Source organism: the organism of the source record quoted next, unplaced genomic scaffold (assembly GCF_019419815.1).
Source record: "Pyrus x bretschneideri cultivar Hongxiangsu unplaced genomic scaffold, Pyrus_bretschneideri_v1 Contig38, whole genome shotgun sequence".
In the NCBI taxonomy this organism is placed as follows: Eukaryota; Viridiplantae; Streptophyta; class Magnoliopsida; order Rosales; family Rosaceae; genus Pyrus; species Pyrus x bretschneideri.
This window is the reverse complement of record NW_025999701.1, coordinates 1,908,538-1,930,061: the sequence shown is the minus strand read 5'-3', so window position 1 is coordinate 1,930,061 and position 21,524 is coordinate 1,908,538. Positions and strand designations below refer to the sequence as shown.

Sequence of the window (21,524 nt, the reverse complement as noted above, 5' to 3'; positions counted from 1 at the left end):
ATTGGAGTTTGTATCTCTAAATTAAATTTCCATGAATATTGGTCATGAACTTATTACAATGTGTAGTAGTAGTTCTTAGGTTACTCTTTTAGAATTTTCATCCCTGTTTTACCTTTTAAACTCTTATTTAGGGTGAATTTATAATTATGCTACTCAAATGAACTGTAACTCTTTTAGAATATTCATCCATTGTTTTGCCTTTTAAACTTTTATTTTGGAATCTTGGATGAAATTTCTTAATAATATTTTCATTTTGTGAATCCTAAAACGCCACTTAAGCACCTATATCATTTCACATTTTCTAACCAGAAGATTTGAATTTTTAGTTTAATGATCAAAGCTTCAGTTAGGCCAAAATTCAAGTCTCTAATTCTTTTTAATTCTACATGATGAGCAATTAATTCTTTTTAATTCTAAAATTGAAGCAGGCAGCAATTTTAAAAATGCTTTTTAATTCTTTTTAATTTTTTTTAATTCTACATGATGAGCAATTAATTCTTTTTAATTCTACATGATGAGCAATTAATTCTTTTTAATTTATTTTTAATTCTAAAACATAGTGCTTTGAATTATTAATCACTATGCTTGAACTATCTAATTGTCTTAATGCCTAATCACCATTATGATATTTAGAAAAGTAATTTGATACAAATTTGGTCGGAAGGTCCCCTGAAATTGACGCTGGCTTCTTGTGATTGATAAATGTAATCTTGCTTAAGATGAACACCACGTCTAGAAGGTTGCATGGTTTTTCAAAGGGCTTTCACAAAACATAATGAGTCTCTCATGTTCATATTTGATCTGAACGTTCGGACATATTGCATGTTAGATATACATTCTATGTTGAAGGTTCCAAGTAGAATATACATTAGGAAAACCTAACATTTAAAGCAGCATGTGTAGATCATAAGTAATTGGTAAAAATACATAGGATTGCTAGGTGCTGGTCGAACCCTAGTGCTTTTATAAATTGGTATTTAAAAACTCTTTTCTTTTATCATATTAATTTTGACTGAATTTATTAGTTGTTTTTAATTGAAATTCGTTTTTAATATTACCCAATTTCCAAATCATATTTCTAAATTTTTAATTTTAGGTAGTTAATTAGGAATTATTTTTACATATATTATTTAAATAGTCCTTGTGGAGAACGACCTTGCATGAGCATCTATACAATAACATCTGAGTACTCTTGCAAATATTTGTGTGATTTTAACCTTCTTTTAGTAGGTACTAAAAAACCTATCATCAATCTTCGCAAAAGTTCGATTGTGTAGTGTCTTGTTTATGGTGTTTACTTAAAACTTTTCAAATCCACGACACGCACAAAAGTTTCTGTTTTTGCATTCAGCTCAACGTCATAGTTTGGAACATCAATAATATTGCCTTGTTTAGGAAATCCATTATTCTTCTACAAATTTAATTTAATTTTAAAAGATAATTGGTGTCACATCCTGGCCGGGGGCGAATCACTTTCCAGGCCCGCTCCCCCACCGTAGCAGGATATTGTCCGCTTTAGGCTTACCATTCCCTCACGGTTTTGTTTCTGGGAACTCACATGAGAACTTTCCAGTGGGTCACCCATCATGGGAATGCTCTCGTGCGCTACTCGCTTAACTTCGGAGTTTCCATGGAACCCGAAGCCAGTGAGCTCCCAAAAGGCCTCGTACTAGGTAGAGATGGGAATATACATATAAGGATCACTCCCCTGGGTGATGTGGGATGTCACAATCCACCCCCCTTAGGGGCCCGACGTCCTCGTTGGCACACACGCGACCAGGGTTAGGCTTTGATACCAAATTGTCACATTCCGGTCGGAGGCGGAGCACTTCCCGGGCCCGTTCCACCACCATAGCACGATATTGTCCGCTTTAGGCTTACCATTCCCTCACAGTTTAGTTTTTGGGAACTCACATGAGAACTTCCCAGTGGGTCACCCATCATGGGAGTGCTCTCGTGTGCTACTCGCTTAACTTCGGAGTTCCCATTGAACCCAAAGCCAGTGAGCTTCCAAAAGGCCTCGTGCTAGGTAGGGATGGGAATATACATATAAGGATCACTCCCTTGGGCAATGTGGGATGTCACAATTGGAGCAGTGGTCTATATATTTTAGTCTAATTGGAGTTTGTATCCCTAAACTAAAATTCTATGAATATTGGTCCATAAACTTATTACAATGTGTAGTAGTAGTTCTTAGGTTACTCTTTTAGAATTTTCATCCATGTTTTACCTTTTAAACTCTTATTTAGGATGAATTTATAATTATTCTACTCAAATGAACTATAGCTCTTTTAGAATTTTCATCAATTGTTTTGCCTTATAAACTTTTTTTATTTTGGAATCTTGGATGAAATTTATAATAGTATTTTCATTTTGTGAATCTTAGAAAACCATCTGAACACCTGTCTCATATCGCATTTTCTAGCTAGAAGATTTGAATTTTTAGTTTAATGATCAAAGCTTCAATTAGGCCAAAATTCAAGAACCAAATGCTCTAATTTTTTTAATTCTAAATGATGAGCAATTAATTCTTTTTAATTCTAAAATTGATGAGCAATTAGTATATATTGACATGAATTTTCATTTGAACGATGCCGTATAAAAGGTGATCTAATTGGAGAATCATGCTAGTTGTAGATGCTTTTGAGGAAACGAATATCCGACGCCAACTGCATGCCAAGTGTGTCCTTATCATTTACTAGCAATCCTTTAATTTGCAAGAAGCTTCTCAACGAGGAGAAAAGGACCACCACCACATCTCAAGTGCTTTGCTTATGAGGTGAGAGTTATGAGCCACCACGCAATTAAAATACCATCTTTGTTCTTGGTTTTTTACGAGAAGCAATAGTGATTTTTCATTGATAAGTGATAACGATTAAAAAGATTGCCAAACAAAGTACATTTTTTAGTGACCAATTCATTTTGGGACCGGCGGGTTATGGACATTATGCTTTCGTTGCACCACTCTGATTGTAAAAAATAAAAAAATAAAAAAAAAAATTAAATAAATAAAAAAATAAAAAAAAATAAATAAATAAAATAAAAAAAAAAAAAAAAAAAAACTCCACACTTAGACCATCTCCAATGGTTGGGCTAAAAGTCAAATTTTTTAGCCCGAAAAATTTAGCTTTTAGCCCAAAAACAGCTTTTCTACTCCAATCATTCTACCCTAAAATTTTAGCCCGGGATTATTAAAGAATGAATTTAGGCTTTTTTTTTGTTAAATTAATTTTTTTAAAAAAAATAAATATGTAGACTATCGTAAATTAATTTTATGTACATTTTAATCTAAAAAAATTTAAATTCCGATAAATATTAGCTAGAGTCCACCCCGATTTCTGGGCTAAATTTCGGGGGGAATTTGGCATTGGTTTAGCATTTAGCATTTAGCTCAAAATTTCCCCTTGGGTTGGAGTGCGTTTGGGGGGAAATTTTGGGGGGTAATTTGGCTTTTAGCCCACCATTGGAGTTGGTCTTATGAGCCCCCGCACAATTAAAAGGACTGGGTTTTTCTTCCTTCGCACTCGTCCCTTCGGTCAAACCAATCCAACGGCTTAGATGATTCCACGTCGGTAATCTGTCATATGTAAGACTTAGATGTTTCCACGTCTGTAATCTGTAATCTGTCATATGTCAAAGGTAGCTCGAGCTGTGTGAAAAGCATGACATGAGTTTTCAAATTGATCACCATTAATAAGAAGATAATGATGCTCTCTTGTTAATGAGGTGTTTCCAAGCTGCCAATACTTCGGATTTTTAATTACTTGAGCTACAAGTTAATTGAACTTTTGCATTTAAATACACCATTTAAATTCATTGCTTTTTATTTCTATAGAAATACAAATTAAATCTTAATAATATAACATGTTTGAGTGCATGAAGATTAAAATGATAAAGGAAACCTCAAGGAGTTAGTCTAATGGAACGCAAGCAAAGGTTTGGAACCCCCAACCCGAATCCAAACTCCCACGAGATGCATTTTTTAGGTCACCAACTCTACGTCAATGTACTATTTGCCTTAAGAGCCACAAGTACGCTACCATTTCATGTGGTACTGGGACTGTATAAGTAAGAAAATCAGTCTACCATCAATATGTGGTGAGATACATTCTATACATGTATTAAAAAAAAAAAAAATGAAGGAAATCATGAGACTAATATTTGATGTTTATATTGGGGAGGGTGACATTTTAAGTCCAAAAGAACGTTGTTCGTGAAAAATTCATTCACAACAAGGAGGTTGAGGAGTTGATAAACCCACGCTACCCTCTGCCTACCACAACATTTCTCCACAGCTTCTCACCACCACAAGAACCACCTCCTTCGTTCCCAACCACTACTCCAAACTTGACAAATATACATATATTGCCTCCAGTTAGCCACTTATACTGTCTTTCATTAGCACCCTCCAATGGCTATCTTAACCCAAACCAAGTTCCTCCCAAGTCCCATAAACCAACTCCACACATCCCACTCTCCAATCCTCCGCACTAGCGTGCATTGCTCCGCCTCCACCACCAAGGCGAACCCCGCCCCTGAAAAGCTAGTCCTCAAACCACCACTGCAACTGTTAGAGCCCTCACCCGCCCTACTCACAGACACCACCATCCGTCCTCCTCAACCTAATGACCCAAGTTTGCTATCCACATGGTCTCACCGTGCATGGGTGGCTAGTGGGTGCACAACAGTCCTAGTTTCTCTAGCCAAGTCCGTAACTTGTGCAGCTGATTCACACATATGGCTCGAGCCCTTTTTGGCAGGCTTGGTTGGGTATGTGCTGGCAGACCTCGGGTCTGGAGTGTACCATTGGGGCATTGACAATTATGGTGGGGCCTCGACTCCAATTTTTGGTCCCCAGATCGAAGCGTTCCAAGGCCATCACAAGTGGCCTTGGACGATCACTAGGCGCCAATTTGCCAACAACTTACATGCCCTAGCTCGTGTGGTGACTTTCTTTGTGCTTCCTATAGACCTAGTGTGTGATGATCCAGTAGTTAATGGGTTTGTTGCAGTGTGCTCTGGCTCCATTATGTTTAGCCAACAGTTTCATGCTTGGGCACACGGCACCAAGAGCCGCCTGCCGCCAGTTGTGGTGGCCTTGCAAGATTTAGGCGTCTTGGTATCGCGGCCGCAACATGCGGCACACCACCGGCAGCCTTACAACAACAATTACTGCATTGTGAGTGGGGTTTGGAACGAGCTTTTGGACCAGCAGAAGGTTTTCGAGGCATTGGAGATGGTCTTATTTTTTAAGTTAGGGTTAAGACCCAGGTCTTGGAGTGAACCTAGCTCTGAATGGATTGAAGAAACTGAGACTGCTTCACAACTTCAAGGCCAATGAACCTTTTTTACCTTTACATTCTTTTGGGGATTTTAATTAAATGGGTGATTTCCGCACTCACATTTTTACGTCCAACTCTCCTCTGTTTTCTCTAGCCATTGTATTGAATAAATCAAGGAAGAAACAATGGACGGAACTAAACAACGGCGTGTTGGAGGTGAATAGGGGAGTGCAGAAAACCTTCCCTTAATCGATTACCCACCATTTCTTCGGTTCACAATATTATTTACTCACTGCAGTATTTCTTTCAAAAGATTAGGTGATGTCTGTATATGATCACCAGCTATTGTATCAGCTTCATCTAGTTCAATATTCATGTACCAAGAAAATACGCACTTTCAAACGCAAACGTCTTCTTTATACGATGAAATACATTGTCCAGCAGCACTGTTGAACCAACTAGTGTTACAAACGGAAAATACAGAAATCAGCAATCTTTGGGTATGCACATTTAACCCTTCGAACTTCAGTATGTTGAGAAATCTTGTGTTTGTTAACCTTCGGCTCCTACTGGAGTGGAGATGGAGGATACACAGGGAAACCAATATCGGCGGACACCATCTTTGTGACCATCATCAATCATTGCAAGACCCTCCTGAGAAAATCAATGGTTTTATTAAGCCAAGGGAATCCTACTATACATTTAAAATAGACCAAAGGGAAAGAGAGGATCCTAAATGAGTCGATTAGTAAATGTCATCAACTTACATCTAATAAAGTGTCAAGGGCATCGATTGCACGGCCAGTGGTCCAAGATAGCCGTCTCTCCACCTCAACAACAGTCACAAAGCCTTTAGCCTAAGAGAACAGAAGCAGAACATAACCGTAAACATCAATCTAGACGATAAAAAGAAAATTAAGATTATTGAAACTGTTATTCCAGGTGAAGTTAGGAGGACGATAAAACAAAAATTGGAACCTGGGCTAGCTCTAGAATTTCATTATGGTCTTTGTTCAACTCAGTTGGAACGGAACGAACGAGCTTTCTCTTTCCAATAGAAATGACCTCATAACCATTACCCAATACCTGGAATCAAGTAACAGATGTGAGTGCAATGCAATGCTTCACTAAGCTATAATCATGCTAGTATGGTGCTGCCTACTGCAGGGATATGATACGATGAACTGCTTAAGGGAAAGTACATGAAATTCTTAAGAGTCGATAGCATGATAACAGATCATGAAATACAGAGTTTGAATATCTGAAGGTCAAAAATATTATTTCCTATTAGAAAGAAGGAATTGTAAACTTTGACATGTACTGAATGAATTGCGATACAGAGGAAAGGGTATCATATAGCTATCAGTAACGTACTGCTAAATGTACCTAATCTCACAACAAACCAATTCTGACTAAACAGCACCACCGATTACTTACAGCTGCAGTAACAAACTTAAAGCTAACTCTACTTTAAAATGAGATTATACTCGAACAATTGCTATTGTCATCAACCCTGGTAAGAAAACTTATTCCCCTATGTTATGCAAGGACAAGCTAAGCCACATAACCTTGAGCTTGCTTATAGCACGCAGGCAATCATCCTCGGAAACAGCTTCGCGATCACTCTTCCGCCTCTGACGAAGCAGACCGCATAGTTCCTGCAGGTTGATCAAACCCCCATTGTGGGGTCTTGTTGCCAAGCAAATGTCAACAATTTGCACCCCTGTCTAACCAAATCCGCTCCCTTTTAGAACACACTTACATATCCGAAGCAACCATAACAATTCACACCCAATCAAAGATATACAAAGAGATTAAGGAGACGGATACCAACCAAGTTCATAGTAGAAATCACCAATCCCCAAAAGCTCTGCCCAAAAGCCCTTATTGGATGCCAATGGATCTACTCCTACCTTGGTGCACATGTTATGAAATTGTGATCTGAAAGCTGGGTTCTTTCGAATGTCATTCTGCACCATGCGTATCAAACAGTCAATATAAATTATTTATCTTGAAGCGATATTACTACTCTAAGCTACACTAAGGAGAGGGGAGAGGGTTTGAACCCGAGACACAATGGATCAAAAAGAAGGCCTATCTGCCTGGGCAGTCCAACATTTGCCAAATAGCCAATGTAAATCGAATACAATATAAAAATTTTGACTTAATTTGGTATTGAAAGTGATTGATTGAGAAGAAAAATGGGACCTTGTGCTTTCGAGCGAAATCTTCCAACTGGGTTCGGAAAGTGGTGAGCTGCTCCTTCATGAGATCGGTTCTGATCTTGGCAACATTCTCGCCCAGCTGACGATATTGGTCCTGCAAGAAAAGCAAGGATTGGATAATTGAACTCGGTAACAAGTGGCCGCAATCAAAGAAGGAGAAGAAGAAAAATCACAAACCCTAGCGGCGGCAGCGGTCTGCAAGCCGCCGATTCCAGGTCTCCTCCTCATGGTTCTTCTTCTTCCGCGACCCGCTTCAGTGGAGCTGAGAAGAGGAAAGTAGTACGGAAAGCCAACTCACAAGCAATAACTTAGTAACCTAAAATTTGTTTAAATATATTGTTGGGAGTTACTTCGTCAACGATCAGAGTGGCGCAGCGGAAGCGTGGTGGGCCCATAACCCACAGGTCCCAGGATCGAAACCTGGCTCTGATATATTCCATTCAATTTTTTATTATTTTTTTTTCCGTCGATTGAGCGTAATTAACGGGCCATTGCCGATTTGCAGAAACTCTAAACTCTAGAGAGTAAGAAAGAAGTTGTTAAGAGCCTTTTATATGACAGTTTAGTAACAGTTTGGCCTTTATTTTTTTTAAATTAACAATTTCAACTTAAGTTACAAATATTGACAGACTTGAAGAAAGAGAGACTTTTTTTCTCCGACACAAATAAGAGTTAACAAGATATAGATAAACAGTATATAGAGAAAACAGGCGTGCACAAATTATTTCGCAAACTAAATTATGTGTATGCATAAAATTAGGTATGGTTATTATTATTATGAAATATGGTGTAAATGCCACACATATGAATGCGTGAAGCAAACCAACATATGAATGCGTGAAAAAGCAAACCAGCATGCCCATAGTAGATTTTGGTGACACCAATTAAAAGCGTAAACTGTACGTCCATGAAAACGGGAAATTCAATCCACGACTGAAAACTAATTAAATTTCACCACTGCATGTTGGAAATATGCATTTGAAGGCACATTTCTATAAGCTTACTTCTTGCTTGATCCTCAGTACGAAATTACATTCGGTTGGTCAAGTAAGACGAGACTCTCTATATGAGAATCCATGAAGTAGTACTCACATGCCACATCCATCTTTTCTAAACTATTTAGCTTGTCCGGTCTCAGGGTCGACCATATGACCCGGCCATCGACCATTTTGAGCACTAATTCACCACTCTTTTGAGAAATAAACGGCTTCTCTGTATCATGTTCTGCAGGCAAACAGTTTACAATTTAGTCCACGATTCCACCACGCCATACTCTGTCATCACCTACATGTGATAATCATATCCGTTCTGCCTTACAGATTCGACTACAAAGAACGCAAGGTTCACGTAACGCTGAGTCCAATGGAACGGACCATTGATGAAAGCAGGTTCGTGGAACGAAGCAAAACCTTCGATGAAACTCACACTTCTCCAAGAGGAATTGGCTAACGACCAAACCTCAACTTCGGTAGGTCCACTCAAATGACTTATAGTTCTCAAAACTTTGTAGTCATTGTCACACGAGTCATAGGAAAAGACATAACTTGCTACACGTTTAGTTGAATCCAGCCTGGCTAGGGTAACGCTAGGCCTCGCAAAACCACAAACTTTCCAACACTAGGGTTCCAAATTACGATTGCTTTGCAGTCAAAATAGTTAGCATTTGAAACAAGGCATACGAGGCCGTTACAAGTCCCGATCATGTCGAAAAACCTAGCTTGAATAGTAAAATTTTCACAGACGATAGGTTCTTGATCGTAAGCAAAACGATTAACAAGCTTGGCATACTCACCGAAATCCGAGTTATCCCGATGCAAATAGTAGGTCCTACTGGTGTTCTTTCTCTCGGCTAAAGCCTTCAGTAGGAGGGGAAAATCGGGTAGGTTTGTTTGGATTGTCCGGCTATGATGAAACTATTAGGGTCTCCTAGCCGTTAGGGTTAGGCTTTAGAGTTCCATGTTTTTAGGCTTATTTGTTGTTAAGTTGAATAATTCCTCCTTTACTTGAGGAACAAGATTGTCTTTCCCATTCAAACTAGTCATGCCCACGATTGTAGGTCCTGTAAAATCATGGGTGGTTATTTCCTTTCTTTCGCAAGTGTAAGGCTATTTTAAATAGCCAAAAAGGTTGTTCAGTTCAATAAGAATTCTCCCAGCTTTTGAGTAGTCATACTTTGCACAAGCTTTCAGCTATCCACTCGGTTTCAACATCTGGTATCAGAGCCCCATCACGGGGCCTGATCAAAACTTGCGACTCAGGTACTAGAGTGAAGAAACAAAGATATGGCGGGCGAGAGTAGTTTTGTGCAACCTGCTATTCCAAAGCTTGATGGTCACTATGATCATTGGAGTATGTTGATGGAGAATTTCCTGCGTTCCAAGGAGTATTGGAACCTGGTAGAGACAGGGATTACTGCTGCAGCAGAAGGTTCAGATCTTAGTGAGACACAGAAGAAGAGCTATGAGGATCAGAAGTTGAAGGATCTCAAGGCTAAGAACTATTTGTTCCAAGCCATTGATCGGTCGATCTTGGAGACCATCCTGAAGAAAGATACAGCAAAAGATATTTGGGATTCCTTGAAGCAAAAATATCAAGGAACAGCACGTATCAAGCGTGCTCAGTTACAGGCTCTTCGTAAAGAGTTTGAAGTGCTACATATGAAGGCTGGGGAGACGGTCAATGACTATTTCAGTCGAACTCTCATCATAGCGAACAAGATGAGAATGCATGGGGAGCGGATGGAAGATGTTGTGATCATTGAAAAGATTTTGAGATCTATGACCTCAAAATATGACTACGTTGTGTGCTCCATCGAGGAATCTAATGATCTAGACACCATGTCCATAGATCAGCTACAGAGTAGCCTCTTGGTGCACGAACAACGGATCAGTCGCCATGTAGACGATGAGCAAGCACTTCAAATCACTCATGGATCCCAGTAAGGAGGAAGAGGTGGAGGCCGAGGCACTTATCGAGGAAGAGGGAGAGGAAGGGGTAGGTTTGGGTTCGACAAATCTACCCTGGAGTGCTACAACTGTCATGGACTAGGGCACTTCCAATAGGAATGCCCTAAGCGAACCAAGGAACAACCGGTGAATTATGCAGAAGCAAAGGAGGAGATGTTGTTGATGGCTCTTGTGGATACCAATGAGGCTGCAGTGGAACACATCTGGTTCCTTGACTCTGGGTGCAGCAACCACATGTGTGGGAACAAAAATATGTTTCAGGATCTGGATACTGGGTTTCGAGAATCAGTGAAGCTTGGGAATGATTCAAGTCTTACTGTACAAGGCAAGGGTAAGATTCGAATGGAAGTAAATGGACTTGTGCATGTTATCACAGAAGTATTCTACGTACCAGATTTAAGAAACAACCTGCTGAGCATTGGGCAGTTACAAGAAAAAGGGCTGGCAATACTTATTCAACGTGGAACATGCAAAATCTTCCACAGCGAGACAGGCTTAATCATGGAGACTGCAATGACACATAACAGGATGTTTGCTGTGCGTGCTCATTATGTCCCAAGGAAACAACAATGCTTCTCATTGACCACAGATCAAGCAGAACTATGGCACTGTCGATACAAACATCTCAGCTGGAATGGACTCAAAGTGCTTCAACAAAAGAACATGGTGGTAGGGTTACCTAAGTTTAACGCCTCACAACGAGTGTGTGAAAACTGTTTGGTAGGACGACAACACCGTGATCCATTTCCGAAAGAAAGCACGTGGAGAGCCTCCAACATTCTCCAGTTGGTGCACGCTGACATATGTGGACCAATCAATTCGAGTTCAAATAGCAAGAAACGGTACCTCATCACCTTCATCGATGACTTCAGCAGAAAGACCTAGGTTTACTTCTTGGTGGAAAAGTCAGAAGCATTTGCCACATTCAAACTATACAAGGCAAAAGTTGAGAAGGAAACAGGAATACACATACAGGGTCTTAGAACAGATGGGGGGGCAAATTCACATCACAGGAATTCACCAATTTTTGCACAGAGAATGGAATACGTAGACAGTTGACGGCGGCCTATACACCCCAACAAAACGGGGTCGCAGAAAGGAAGAATCGAACCATTATGAATATGGTGCGAAGCATGCTGGCAGCAAAGCAGATTCCCAAGACTTTTTGGCCTGAGGCAGTGAATTGGACGATGCATGTCCTAAACCGATGTCCCACTCTTGTCATGAAGAATAAAACACCTGAGGAGGCATGGAGCGGGCACAAACCATCAGTGGACCATTTTCGAGTATTTGGAAGCATTTCTCACGTGCATGTACCTGATAAGAAACGGGTAAAACTTGATGACAAGAGTGTTAAATGCATATTATTGGGTGTAAGTGAAGAATCCAAGGCATATAGACTGTTTGATCCTCTCTCAACCAAGATAATTGTTAGTCGAGACGTGGTGTTTGAAGAAGATAAGCAGTGGAGTTGGGATGATGACTACAAACCATTCATACTGGCTGATCTCGAATGGGAGGATGAAACAGCAACAGAAGTGGAAGTCGAGGAAGATGAAGAAAGCGAAGAAGAGTCCGAAGCAAACGAAGAACTTGGAGATACTGGACCCGAGTCCGATGAAAGTAACAACACAAATCCTAATAACGAACGTGCACTTCGTGACATGCGAGCTAGAAGACCACCGGTGTGGATGCAAGACTACGAAAGCGGACAAGGCCTCTCTGATGAAGAAGGCTCAAACCTGGCACACTTAGCTTTCTTCACTGATGGGGATCCTGTTACATTCGAAGAAGCTATAAAGTCTGAAAAATGGAGAAAGGCTATGGACCAAGAAATTCAAGCCATTGAAAAGAACGACACGTGGGAACTAACAGTGCTGCCTCCAGGAGGAAAAACTATAGGGGTGAAGTGGGTTTTCAAGACGAAGCTCAATGAAAATGGGGAAGTGGACAAGTACAAGGCACGTTAGTTGCCAAGGGGTACTGCCAGCTACATGGAATTGATTATGCTGAAGTATTCGCACCAGTAGCACGGCTAGACACTATTCGAATCGTTATATCCCTTGCTGCTCAAAAAGCTTGGGTGGTTTACCAACTTGATGTAAAGTCAGCCTTTTTGCATGGGGAAATCAATGAAGAAGTCTACGTAGAACAGCCTCCAGGGTATGAACAGAAGGAACAGGAGTCCAAAGTTTATCGACTCAGAAAAGCATTGTACGGACTCAAACAGGCTCCCCGAGCCTGGTACAGTCGCATTGAGGCATATTTCATCAAAGAAAGCTTTATCAAATGCCCATACGAGCACACCTTGTTCATTAAAACTGCTGATGGAGGTAAAATCTTAATTGTGTGCTTATATGTTGATGACCTTATCTTTACTGGAAACGATGAAGGAATGTTCGAAGAGTTTAAGAAATCCATGATGAAAGAGTTTGACATGAGTGATCTCGGAAGAATGAGATACTTTCTTGGAATTGAGGTATTGCAAAGGACAGATGGTATCTTCATTTGTCAGCGAAAATATGCTCAGGAGATTCTTGAAAGATTTAATATGGATCAGTGCAACTCAGTGCACAATCCAGTGGTTCCTGGCTTTAAGCTCACGAAAGATGAAGGAGGAGTTGAAATTGACAGCACCTTTTACAAACAGATGGTGAGAAGCCTTATGTATTTGACTGCCACACGTCCTGATTTGATGTTCATTGTTAGTCTGATTAGTAGGTACATGGAGCGTCCTACTAAGGTTCATTTACTAGCAGCAAAAAGAGCTTTGAGGTACATAAAAGGCAGTGTTGGTTATGGGATGTTCTACAAAAAGGGAGGAAGTGAAGAACTCATGGGATACACTGACAGCGATTACGCTGGTGACCAGGATGACAGGAAGAGCACCTCAGGATACGTGTTTTTAATGAGCTCAGGAGCTGTTTCTTGGTCTTCAAAGAAACAACCAGTAGTTACGCTCTCTACCACTGAAGCTGAGTTCATAGCCGCAGCTGCAAGTGCATGTCAAGTTGTGTGGTTAAGAAGGATTTTTAAGTGCTTGAATCAAATGCAAAGCAATCCAACGGTAGTGTTCTGTGATAATATTTCAACAATTAAACTCTCAAAGAACCCGGTGATGCACGGTCGCAGCAAGCACATAGATGTAAGATTTCATTTCCTTCGAGATCTTGTCAGGGATGAAGTCTTAGAACTGATTCATTGTTCTACACAAGAACAAATTGCAGATGTTCTGACAAAGCCATTAAAGCTTGATGCATTTCTGAAGATGCGAGGTTTACTGGGTATGTGTGAATATCCAGGTGTAAACTGAATAACAATGGCATTCAGTTTAAGGGAGGATGATGAAACTATTAGGGTCTCCTAGCCGTTAGGGTTAGGCTTTAGAGTTCCAGGTTTTTAGGCTTATTTGTTGTTAAGTTGAATAATTCCTCCTTTACTTGAGGAACAAGATTGTCTTTCCCATTCAAACTAGTCATGCCCACGATTGTAGGTCCTGTAAAATCGTGGGTGGTTATTTCCTTTCCTTCGCAAGTGTAAGGCTATTTTAAATAGCCAAAAAGGTTGTTCAGTTCAATAAGAATTCTCCCAGCTTTTGAGTAGTCATACTTTGCACAAGCTTTCAGCTATCCACTCGGTTTCAACAAGCTGAAGTGCGTGCGAATGAAGGTAGGGTTTCTGACTAGAGGCCGCCATGAGTTGCACACCAAGCTGCATATGTTTAGAGATTTGACGGGCAAACCAAGAAATATTTGATATGTTATTTCTTCGGGGAATTTGTCTGACAATATATAGGTTCGTTTTCTCATGACTTTGCTCTTATTTGAAGAATTAGGAACAACAGAGGGGGTGGTCGGTTTATAAACTTATGAGAAAGAAGAGTCGGTGCGTTCCGGAGCTCTTTCTCCGATTATACTATTGGAAGTAGAGAGATTGGATCAAATTATTACTTTTTGTAGAAAAGGATAACCATTGGAGAAAGAAAAGAGCAGGAAAAAAAATGAAAAACCCGAGCGAGTGAATTCTTGGTGAGAATAAAACCTAAAACATTTCACTTAGCGGGAACAAAAACATATCTAGGAGTGTCAAGATAGACAACCAACATGAGACAACCTGCATGGATCACGATCAAAACAACATCAACACAATAATCTCAACGAAAGGAAATCTATTGGCATTAGAAATATTAACGGGAATAGATTGTATTTACATGAGGATTCTTCTTAATTTCATCTTCATTGAGTAACGAGTATAGACAAAGGTTCCGAGCATGAGGCCTAACCATCCAGAACACTTGCAGTTCCCAAAAAGGATGCTTCCAAGCTCAAGTACTGCCTGATAATAAAACATCACGATTGAGAGAGATGCTTTACCAGTAACTGGTTTCTTTTGCTTTCCCTTGTTGCTCTTCTTTCTCCTTGACATGCTGGTATTGGATTTCTTCTCTGAGAAACTATCATCGTCGAGAAAACTACTATTCCCATTCGCTCCATGGGAGCTTCGTGAATCAGAAGATTACTATCTACAGATATCTCCTCGACCAAAAAGAACATCTAAGTTTTATAATACGTTGAGCTCTATGGTTAATTGGTATTTTTCTTCGTTTAGTGGTAAAAAGATGCTTCAAATTTGAACCCCTTCGCTTCATTTATCTATCCGACAAAAAGAAAAATAAGTTTGTCAAATTTGATTATTTTAAAATTTTACAACATTCAAGTGTTGGACTAATCAATTACCAAAATATAATGGGTGAAAAATGGGTCTATAAGTGCTATACAAGTTTGTAATTGATCAAGTTGGCAATCAATTTAGTTTTCAATACTTAGAACATCTTCAATCCTTAGGGATAAAGTTTAAAATTTTAAGCCAGAAAATTTTAACCCATAACCTAAAAATTGTTTTTTTTCTCCAACTCTTAGATTATCTCCAACCCTTGGGGATAAAGTTTAAAAATTTAACCCAAAACCCAGAAAACTACTTTTCTCCTCTGACCCTTATGACTTAAAATTTTACTCTGAAATGATTAAATAATGATTTTAGCCTAATTTTTTTTTCAGTAATTTTGTTGAAAATAAAATGTATGTAGATTATCCTAATTTATTTTTATGAACATTTTTATCTAAAAATATTTAAATTCCGATAAGTAATTAAAAATCATACAAATACATAGGTATTTATAAAGTTTTAAGTTAATTTTGATTTAAATTATTTTAGACATTAGATTTAACATTGGGCCATCAAATCTTTTTTTTTTTTTCCAATTAGATTTGATCATATTCGTTAGATTATAAGTAACAAACAAAAAATGTTTGAAATATGACAGTTTGGTAGGTCCAAAATAATTTAAGCCAGCCTTAAATCTTGGGGAGAATTTAGCCCATAGATATATTTTCTCCCCGAGACTTATTTTAGCCCAATGGTTGTTGATGGTTTTTTTTTTTTTTTTTTTTTGGGGTTGGGGGTGGGGGGGGGGGGGGTGTGGGTTAAGCTTATATTTTAAGTTTTATGCCATGGGTAGGAGATGATCTTTATGGCTGAAAATTTTAGCCTGAAATTATTAAATAATGATTTTAGCTCCCTTTTTTTTTTTGGTTTGGTAACTCTTTTAAAAATAAAATTTATGTAGATTATTCTAATTAATTTTTATGAACATTTTAATTTAAAAATATTTAAATTCCGATAAGTAATTAAAAAGCATACAAATACATAGGTATTTATAAAGTTTTAAGTTAAATTTGATTTAAATAGTTTCTTAAATTATTTTAGATGTTAGATTTAATTTTGGGCCGTCAAATCTTTTTTTTTTAACCATTAGATTTGATCTCATTTGATCATAGCAGTTAGATTATAAGTAAAAAAACAAAATAAGGTTTGAAATATGACAATTTCGTGGGTCCAGAATAATTTAAGCCAGGCTTAAATCCTAACGGGAATCTAGCCCAGAAAAATATTTTCTCCCCAGAGCTTATTTTAGCCCAATGATTGGAGATGGTCTTAGGGCTTCAAAAAGGATATTGGCTAAAGAGAGATGCATCAAAGTGCTGTTGAGATTATGAATCCCTCGTCAGCAAAATAAATGGATTTTACGCGTGTTTTTAAGTAATTGAGCTACTCCCTATATTGTCAATTGATTTAATATTGGAACCTCTATTTTCTTTATGATATTAGAGCAGGTTGTCCTATGTGCAAATATAACATCCCACATCGTCCAAGGGAGTGATCCTTAAATGTATATTCTCATCCCTACCTAGCACGAAGCCTTTTGGGAGCTCACTGGTTTCGGGTTCCGTAGGAACTCCGAAGTTAAGCGAGAAGGGGGCTAGAGCAATCCCATGATGGGTGACCCACTGGGAAGTTGCTTGTGAGTTCCAAAAAACAAAACCATGAGGGAATGGTAAGCCCAAAGCGGACAATATCGTGCTACGGTGGTGGAGCGGGCCCGGGAAGCACATCGTCCAGGGAAGTGATCCTTAAATGTATATTCTCATCCCTACCTAGCACGAGGCCTTTTGGGAGCTCACTGGCTACTTCCTAATGGGTCACCCATAGGATTGCTCTAGCCCCCTTCTCGCTTAACTTCAGAGTTCCTGCGGAACCCGAAGCCAATGAGCTCCCAAAAGGCCTCGTGCTAGGTAGGGATGGGAATATACATTTAAGGATCACTCCCCTGGATGATGTGAGATGTTACACAAAGCCCAACAGTCACACGTGCTCCATTGGGTCTGTGGGCTCCATAGTGTGAGACCCAGTGAGGATCTCAATTCAGTCGTATTAAGATTATGAACTCCACATCCGGGAAAGAAGAGACCTCATTGCATGTGCTTATAAGTAGTTAGACTACTCTTCATATTGTCAAATGGTGTGAAACCTCACTTTCTTCAAGTGTTTTTACAACCTAGGAAACTTTTGTTGTTATAGAGTTTTCTATTTACACACCACAAAACATCTAAGTTCACCCATTAGTTTTTGTGTCTTTTGAAATCCAATTTTTACCCATGTTAAAAAAGGGTGGTGATATATGCACACTCATTTTTACCTTCCACTCATCACTTTCCACCTTCGATCATCAGATCAATCATTTGAAGATGATCAAATAACAAAAATTAACATGATGTGTGGAAAATAAAAAGAAATGTATGGTAATACTATCCTTAAAAAATTAAGAACCAACACAAAAAGTTAAGAAATCCACAACCTTGTCATCATATCTAACCATCAGCTGTCCTCCTAATCCTTTCTCTTTTCATCCCCTCCTCTCACATTTTCCTTTTTGTCTTTACCTCTCTATAAAAAAATCAATACAAAATGTTGATGTAGCGTAATCGTAACAGTTTAAATAGGAGAGGAGGGAATGAGAGAAATATTGCAAGGGAAGATAATCAAATTCCCCCTACAAAGTACAAGCAGTGCCGGCTTGGCGGAGGGGGGGAGCAACTTGTGAAATTGCACAGGGCCCCCAACTTTTGGCTGATATATAACTTTGTGATTTGATACTTTATTTCTTGTTTGGACTGAGGGACAAAAGAGATTAAGGATAGAATATGTGGATTTTTTATTTCACATTTTTAATATCATTTGTTGCTGAAGATTTGTATTTGGATAGTGAACAATTATGATATTAATACATGGTAATTTTTTTATTATTTTAGTACATTTTGATGAGTTTATGTAATAAGATACGAAACCAAAAGAGCCCGTTTATAATTTCTACATAGGGTCCTCAAAATTTCAGAAACGACCCTGCCTACAAGTCTCGCTGCTTCTAGCCTTATCCCAGTCTATCTCTCCCTCCTTCCGTGAACTTTAATTGAAATTAGAATTGAGTGTTACTCAAATTTTTTCCTCTCTCACTACATCCTTGATTTGGTTTACAGTTTTTTGTTGATGCGGTGCGTTGGTTAAAAATTTTGTCCAACATCAACTTTTATATTACTAATTGAGTGAAAATGAGACATCAAACAGCTCCTCAATGGTAAGAGCAGTTCCACCGGGGAACCTTTAGGCCGGCACCCAGCCAATCCACTCCAGCCGAGCAGATAGGCTGGCACCCAGCCCAAGCTGGTCTCTAGGCCGGCTCAGAATGTGTCGAGCCCTTACCCGGCCTACATGACGCGTCACACCTCCCTCGACCTGAATTCGACTCCCTGGGTGAAAACACTTTTCCCCTGCTCTAAATACCATAACCCACCACCTCCATTTTCATCAGCTTAAATTTCCTTACCTTCTTTTCATCGACTCAAAACCTTCCTAATTTCCTAAACTCCAATTAAAATATATATATATATATATAAATTTAAACATAAATATGAGAACCGTAATTGCTTTCTCTACTGCAACTCCGGGGGCAAAATCCCCACTAGAATCTATTGAATTTTGATGTATATTTGCTTGATGAAACAATTACAAGATGAAACATATATATAGGGAAGAAAAAGATCATAAGCCTAATTTTGCCTAACTTACCTATCTTGCTTGACTAACCTAACTTGCCTAACTTTGAACAAGAAAATTGACTAGCCTACCATTATTCCAACATGTTTATTTCATGCATTTTAACACTCCCCCTCAAGTTGGAGTGTGAATGTCGATGACACCCAACTTGCTAATTAAGACCTCAAATTGTGTCGAGCTTAGTGGTTTGGTGAACAAGTCTGCAGGTTGATTCGAGGTCCGTATGTAAGCTATTTGCACCATTCCCATTTGAATCTTCTCACGTACTAAGTGACAGTCTATCTCTATATGCTTCATTTGTTCATGAAACACTGGGTTCGAAGCAATGTGCATGGCAGCTTGATTATCACAAAACATTGTGACTGGTTGTGCATGATTTACTTGCAAGTCCTTCAAAATGTTTCTTAGCCATATAACTTCACAACAAGTAGTAGCCATAGAACGGTATTCTGCCTCTGCACTGGAACGAGATATTGTGTTTTGTTTCTTCGTTTTCCAAGATATCGGTGCTTGTCCAAGGAAGATACAATAACCGATTATTGACCTTCTAGTGTCTTTACACCGAGCCCAATCAGCATCACAAAAGGCTTGTAGTTGTAGTGAACCTGTAGAAGGCAAAAGAATTCCCTGTCCAGGAGATTGTTTGATGTACCTGAGAACCTTATGCACCGCTTCAAGGTGTGGTTGTCGTGGCTTGTCCATGAATTGGCTCAACATATTAACCACATAAGTCAGGTCAGGTCGCGTGATGGTTAAGTAAATCAGCCTCCCTACGAGTCGCCTGTATGAAGAAGGATCATGTAGGAGCGTCCCATCAGTTTGTGTAAGGGACAGGTTTGGTTCCATTGGTAATCGTGAGGGCTTCGCACCAAGGAACCCAGCATCTTCTAGTATCTCCAACGCATATTTGCGTTGGCACAAGGCAATCCCTTGTTTAGATCTTGCAACTTCTATCCCCAAAAAGTATTTGAGTTTTCCCAAATCCTTTAGTTTAAAATGTTGGGAAAGGAAGAGTTTAGTCTCTTCAATTTCTCTCAAATTGTTACCTGCAAGTATCACGTCATCAACATACACAAGTAATGCCATGAAACTGCCTTAACGGTTTCGGACGAACAATGAGTAATCTGACCATGATTGATGAAAACCAGCAGTCTTGAGAGCACTAGATAGCTTGATAAACCATTGTCTCGAGGCCTTTTTTAAACCATAAATGGATTTGTGTAATTTGCATACTCGTGTCCGAACGCAGGAGGCACGGACATATAAACCTCCTCGTATAAGTCACCATGCAAAAATGCGTTGTTCACATCAAGTTGATGAAGATGCCAGCCTCGTATGGAGGCAATACTCAGGAGGACGCGGACGGTGGTGAGCTTGGCAACTGGAGCAAAAGTTTCCCGATAATCAAGCCCCTCAGTTTGACTGTAGCCTTTAGCAACGAGACGAGCTTTGTAGCGTTCAACACTGTTGTCAGGTTTAAGCTTCACTTTATAGATCCATTTGCAACCGATGGGATGTTTGTGAGGTGGTAAGGGCACAAGAGTCCAAGTGCGATTGTCATGAAGGGCAACAATCTCTTTTTGCATGGCGTCACACCATTTTGGATCCTGAACTGCCTGCGAAAAACTGGTGGGTTCTTTGATAATGGTGAGGGTGGTGAGAAAGGTTTTGTGAGTGGGGGATACATGGTCATAAGATAAATAATGAGATATGGGGTGAGATGTACCTGATGACTGGACCATGCTTGTGGAAGATGTGGGAGCAACACGGGAAGGGAGGGCCACCTCAACATGAAAGTCCTGCAAAAATGTGGAAGTTTTGGTTGGTCGAGTGCTACGACGGATTGGAGGTGGTTGGTCTGGTGATGGAGTGGTTGGAGGTGGGGAAGAGTGTAGGGTATGTGAAGGTGTTGATAAGGTATCTGGTGGTGGAGTTGTAGTAGGTAAAGGAGATGAGAGTGGTGTGATGTCGGTAAGTGTGGGAGAGGTGGTGTTTATTTCTTCGGGTGCAAGGCTTGAGTGCGACTCAATGGGAGAGGTCAAGTCAAACGTGATAGGTGAGGGTGTAATGTTTGATGGAGACGGGGCAGCGGAAGTGGTATGATTTTGGAATGGAAAATGATTTTAAAAAAAAAACAACATCCCTAGAAACAAAAGTCTTATTGTGTTTTATATCAAACAATTTATAACCATTTTGACCATAAGGATACCCAAGAAAAATGCATTGGATTGCACGGGGGTCGAATTTAGAGGGCCTTTGGGCGTGTGTAGAAGCAAAACATAAACTACCGAAAACCTTTAAATGGGAATAGTTAGGTGCTTTGTGAAACAGTTTTTCGTAAGGTGTTTTACCTTGGAGAAGTGGAGTGGGTGTTCTATTAACGAGGTAGGCTGAGGTTAAGATTGCATCCCCCCAAAAACGTTTTGGCAAACAAGCTTGAAAGAGCAAAGCCCGAGCAACATTGAGCAAATGTCGGTGTTTACGTTCGGCAACACCATTTTGTTGTGGTGTGTTGACACAACTAGATTAATGTATGATGCCTTTGAGAGCATAAAATTGCTCAAGCTTAAACTGAAGGCCATTGTCACTTCGTATGATTT

General features: G+C 39.5%; 2 protein-coding genes, 1 non-coding gene and 1 pseudogene across 3 annotated transcripts; 3 read left to right on the top strand and 1 right to left on the bottom strand.

The window, feature by feature from the left end:
* Positions 1 to 4,158: 4,158 nt before the first annotated feature.
* LOC103967035 (fatty acid desaturase 4, chloroplastic-like) lies at positions 4,159 to 5,684 on the top strand. The gene has a single exon (XM_009380279.3). It carries the CDS (start codon positions 4,412 to 4,414, stop codon positions 5,339 to 5,341), a length of 930 nt encoding a protein of 309 aa, XP_009378554.1. The 5' UTR covers positions 4,159 to 4,411; the 3' UTR covers positions 5,342 to 5,684.
* LOC103926606 (vacuolar protein sorting-associated protein 22 homolog 1) lies at positions 5,678 to 7,837 on the bottom strand. Its single transcript, XM_018652328.2, has 7 exons — positions 7,685 to 7,837; positions 7,491 to 7,601; positions 7,117 to 7,252; positions 6,851 to 7,005; positions 6,261 to 6,368; positions 6,050 to 6,139; positions 5,678 to 5,936 (listed from the first exon to the last, which is right to left on the bottom strand). Exons 1-7 carry the CDS (start codon positions 7,733 to 7,735, stop codon positions 5,835 to 5,837), a joined length of 753 nt encoding a protein of 250 aa, XP_018507844.2. The 5' UTR covers positions 7,736 to 7,837; the 3' UTR covers positions 5,678 to 5,834.
* A 30-nt stretch (positions 7,838 to 7,867) lies between these two features.
* On the top strand, positions 7,868 to 7,939 carry TRNAM-CAU. Its single transcript has one exon. It is a non-coding gene; the product is annotated as a tRNA-Met (tRNA).
* A 1,850-nt stretch (positions 7,940 to 9,789) lies between these two features.
* Positions 9,790 to 10,569, top strand: LOC125468451 (annotated as a pseudogene).
* Positions 10,570 to 21,524: the final 10,955 nt, after the last annotated feature.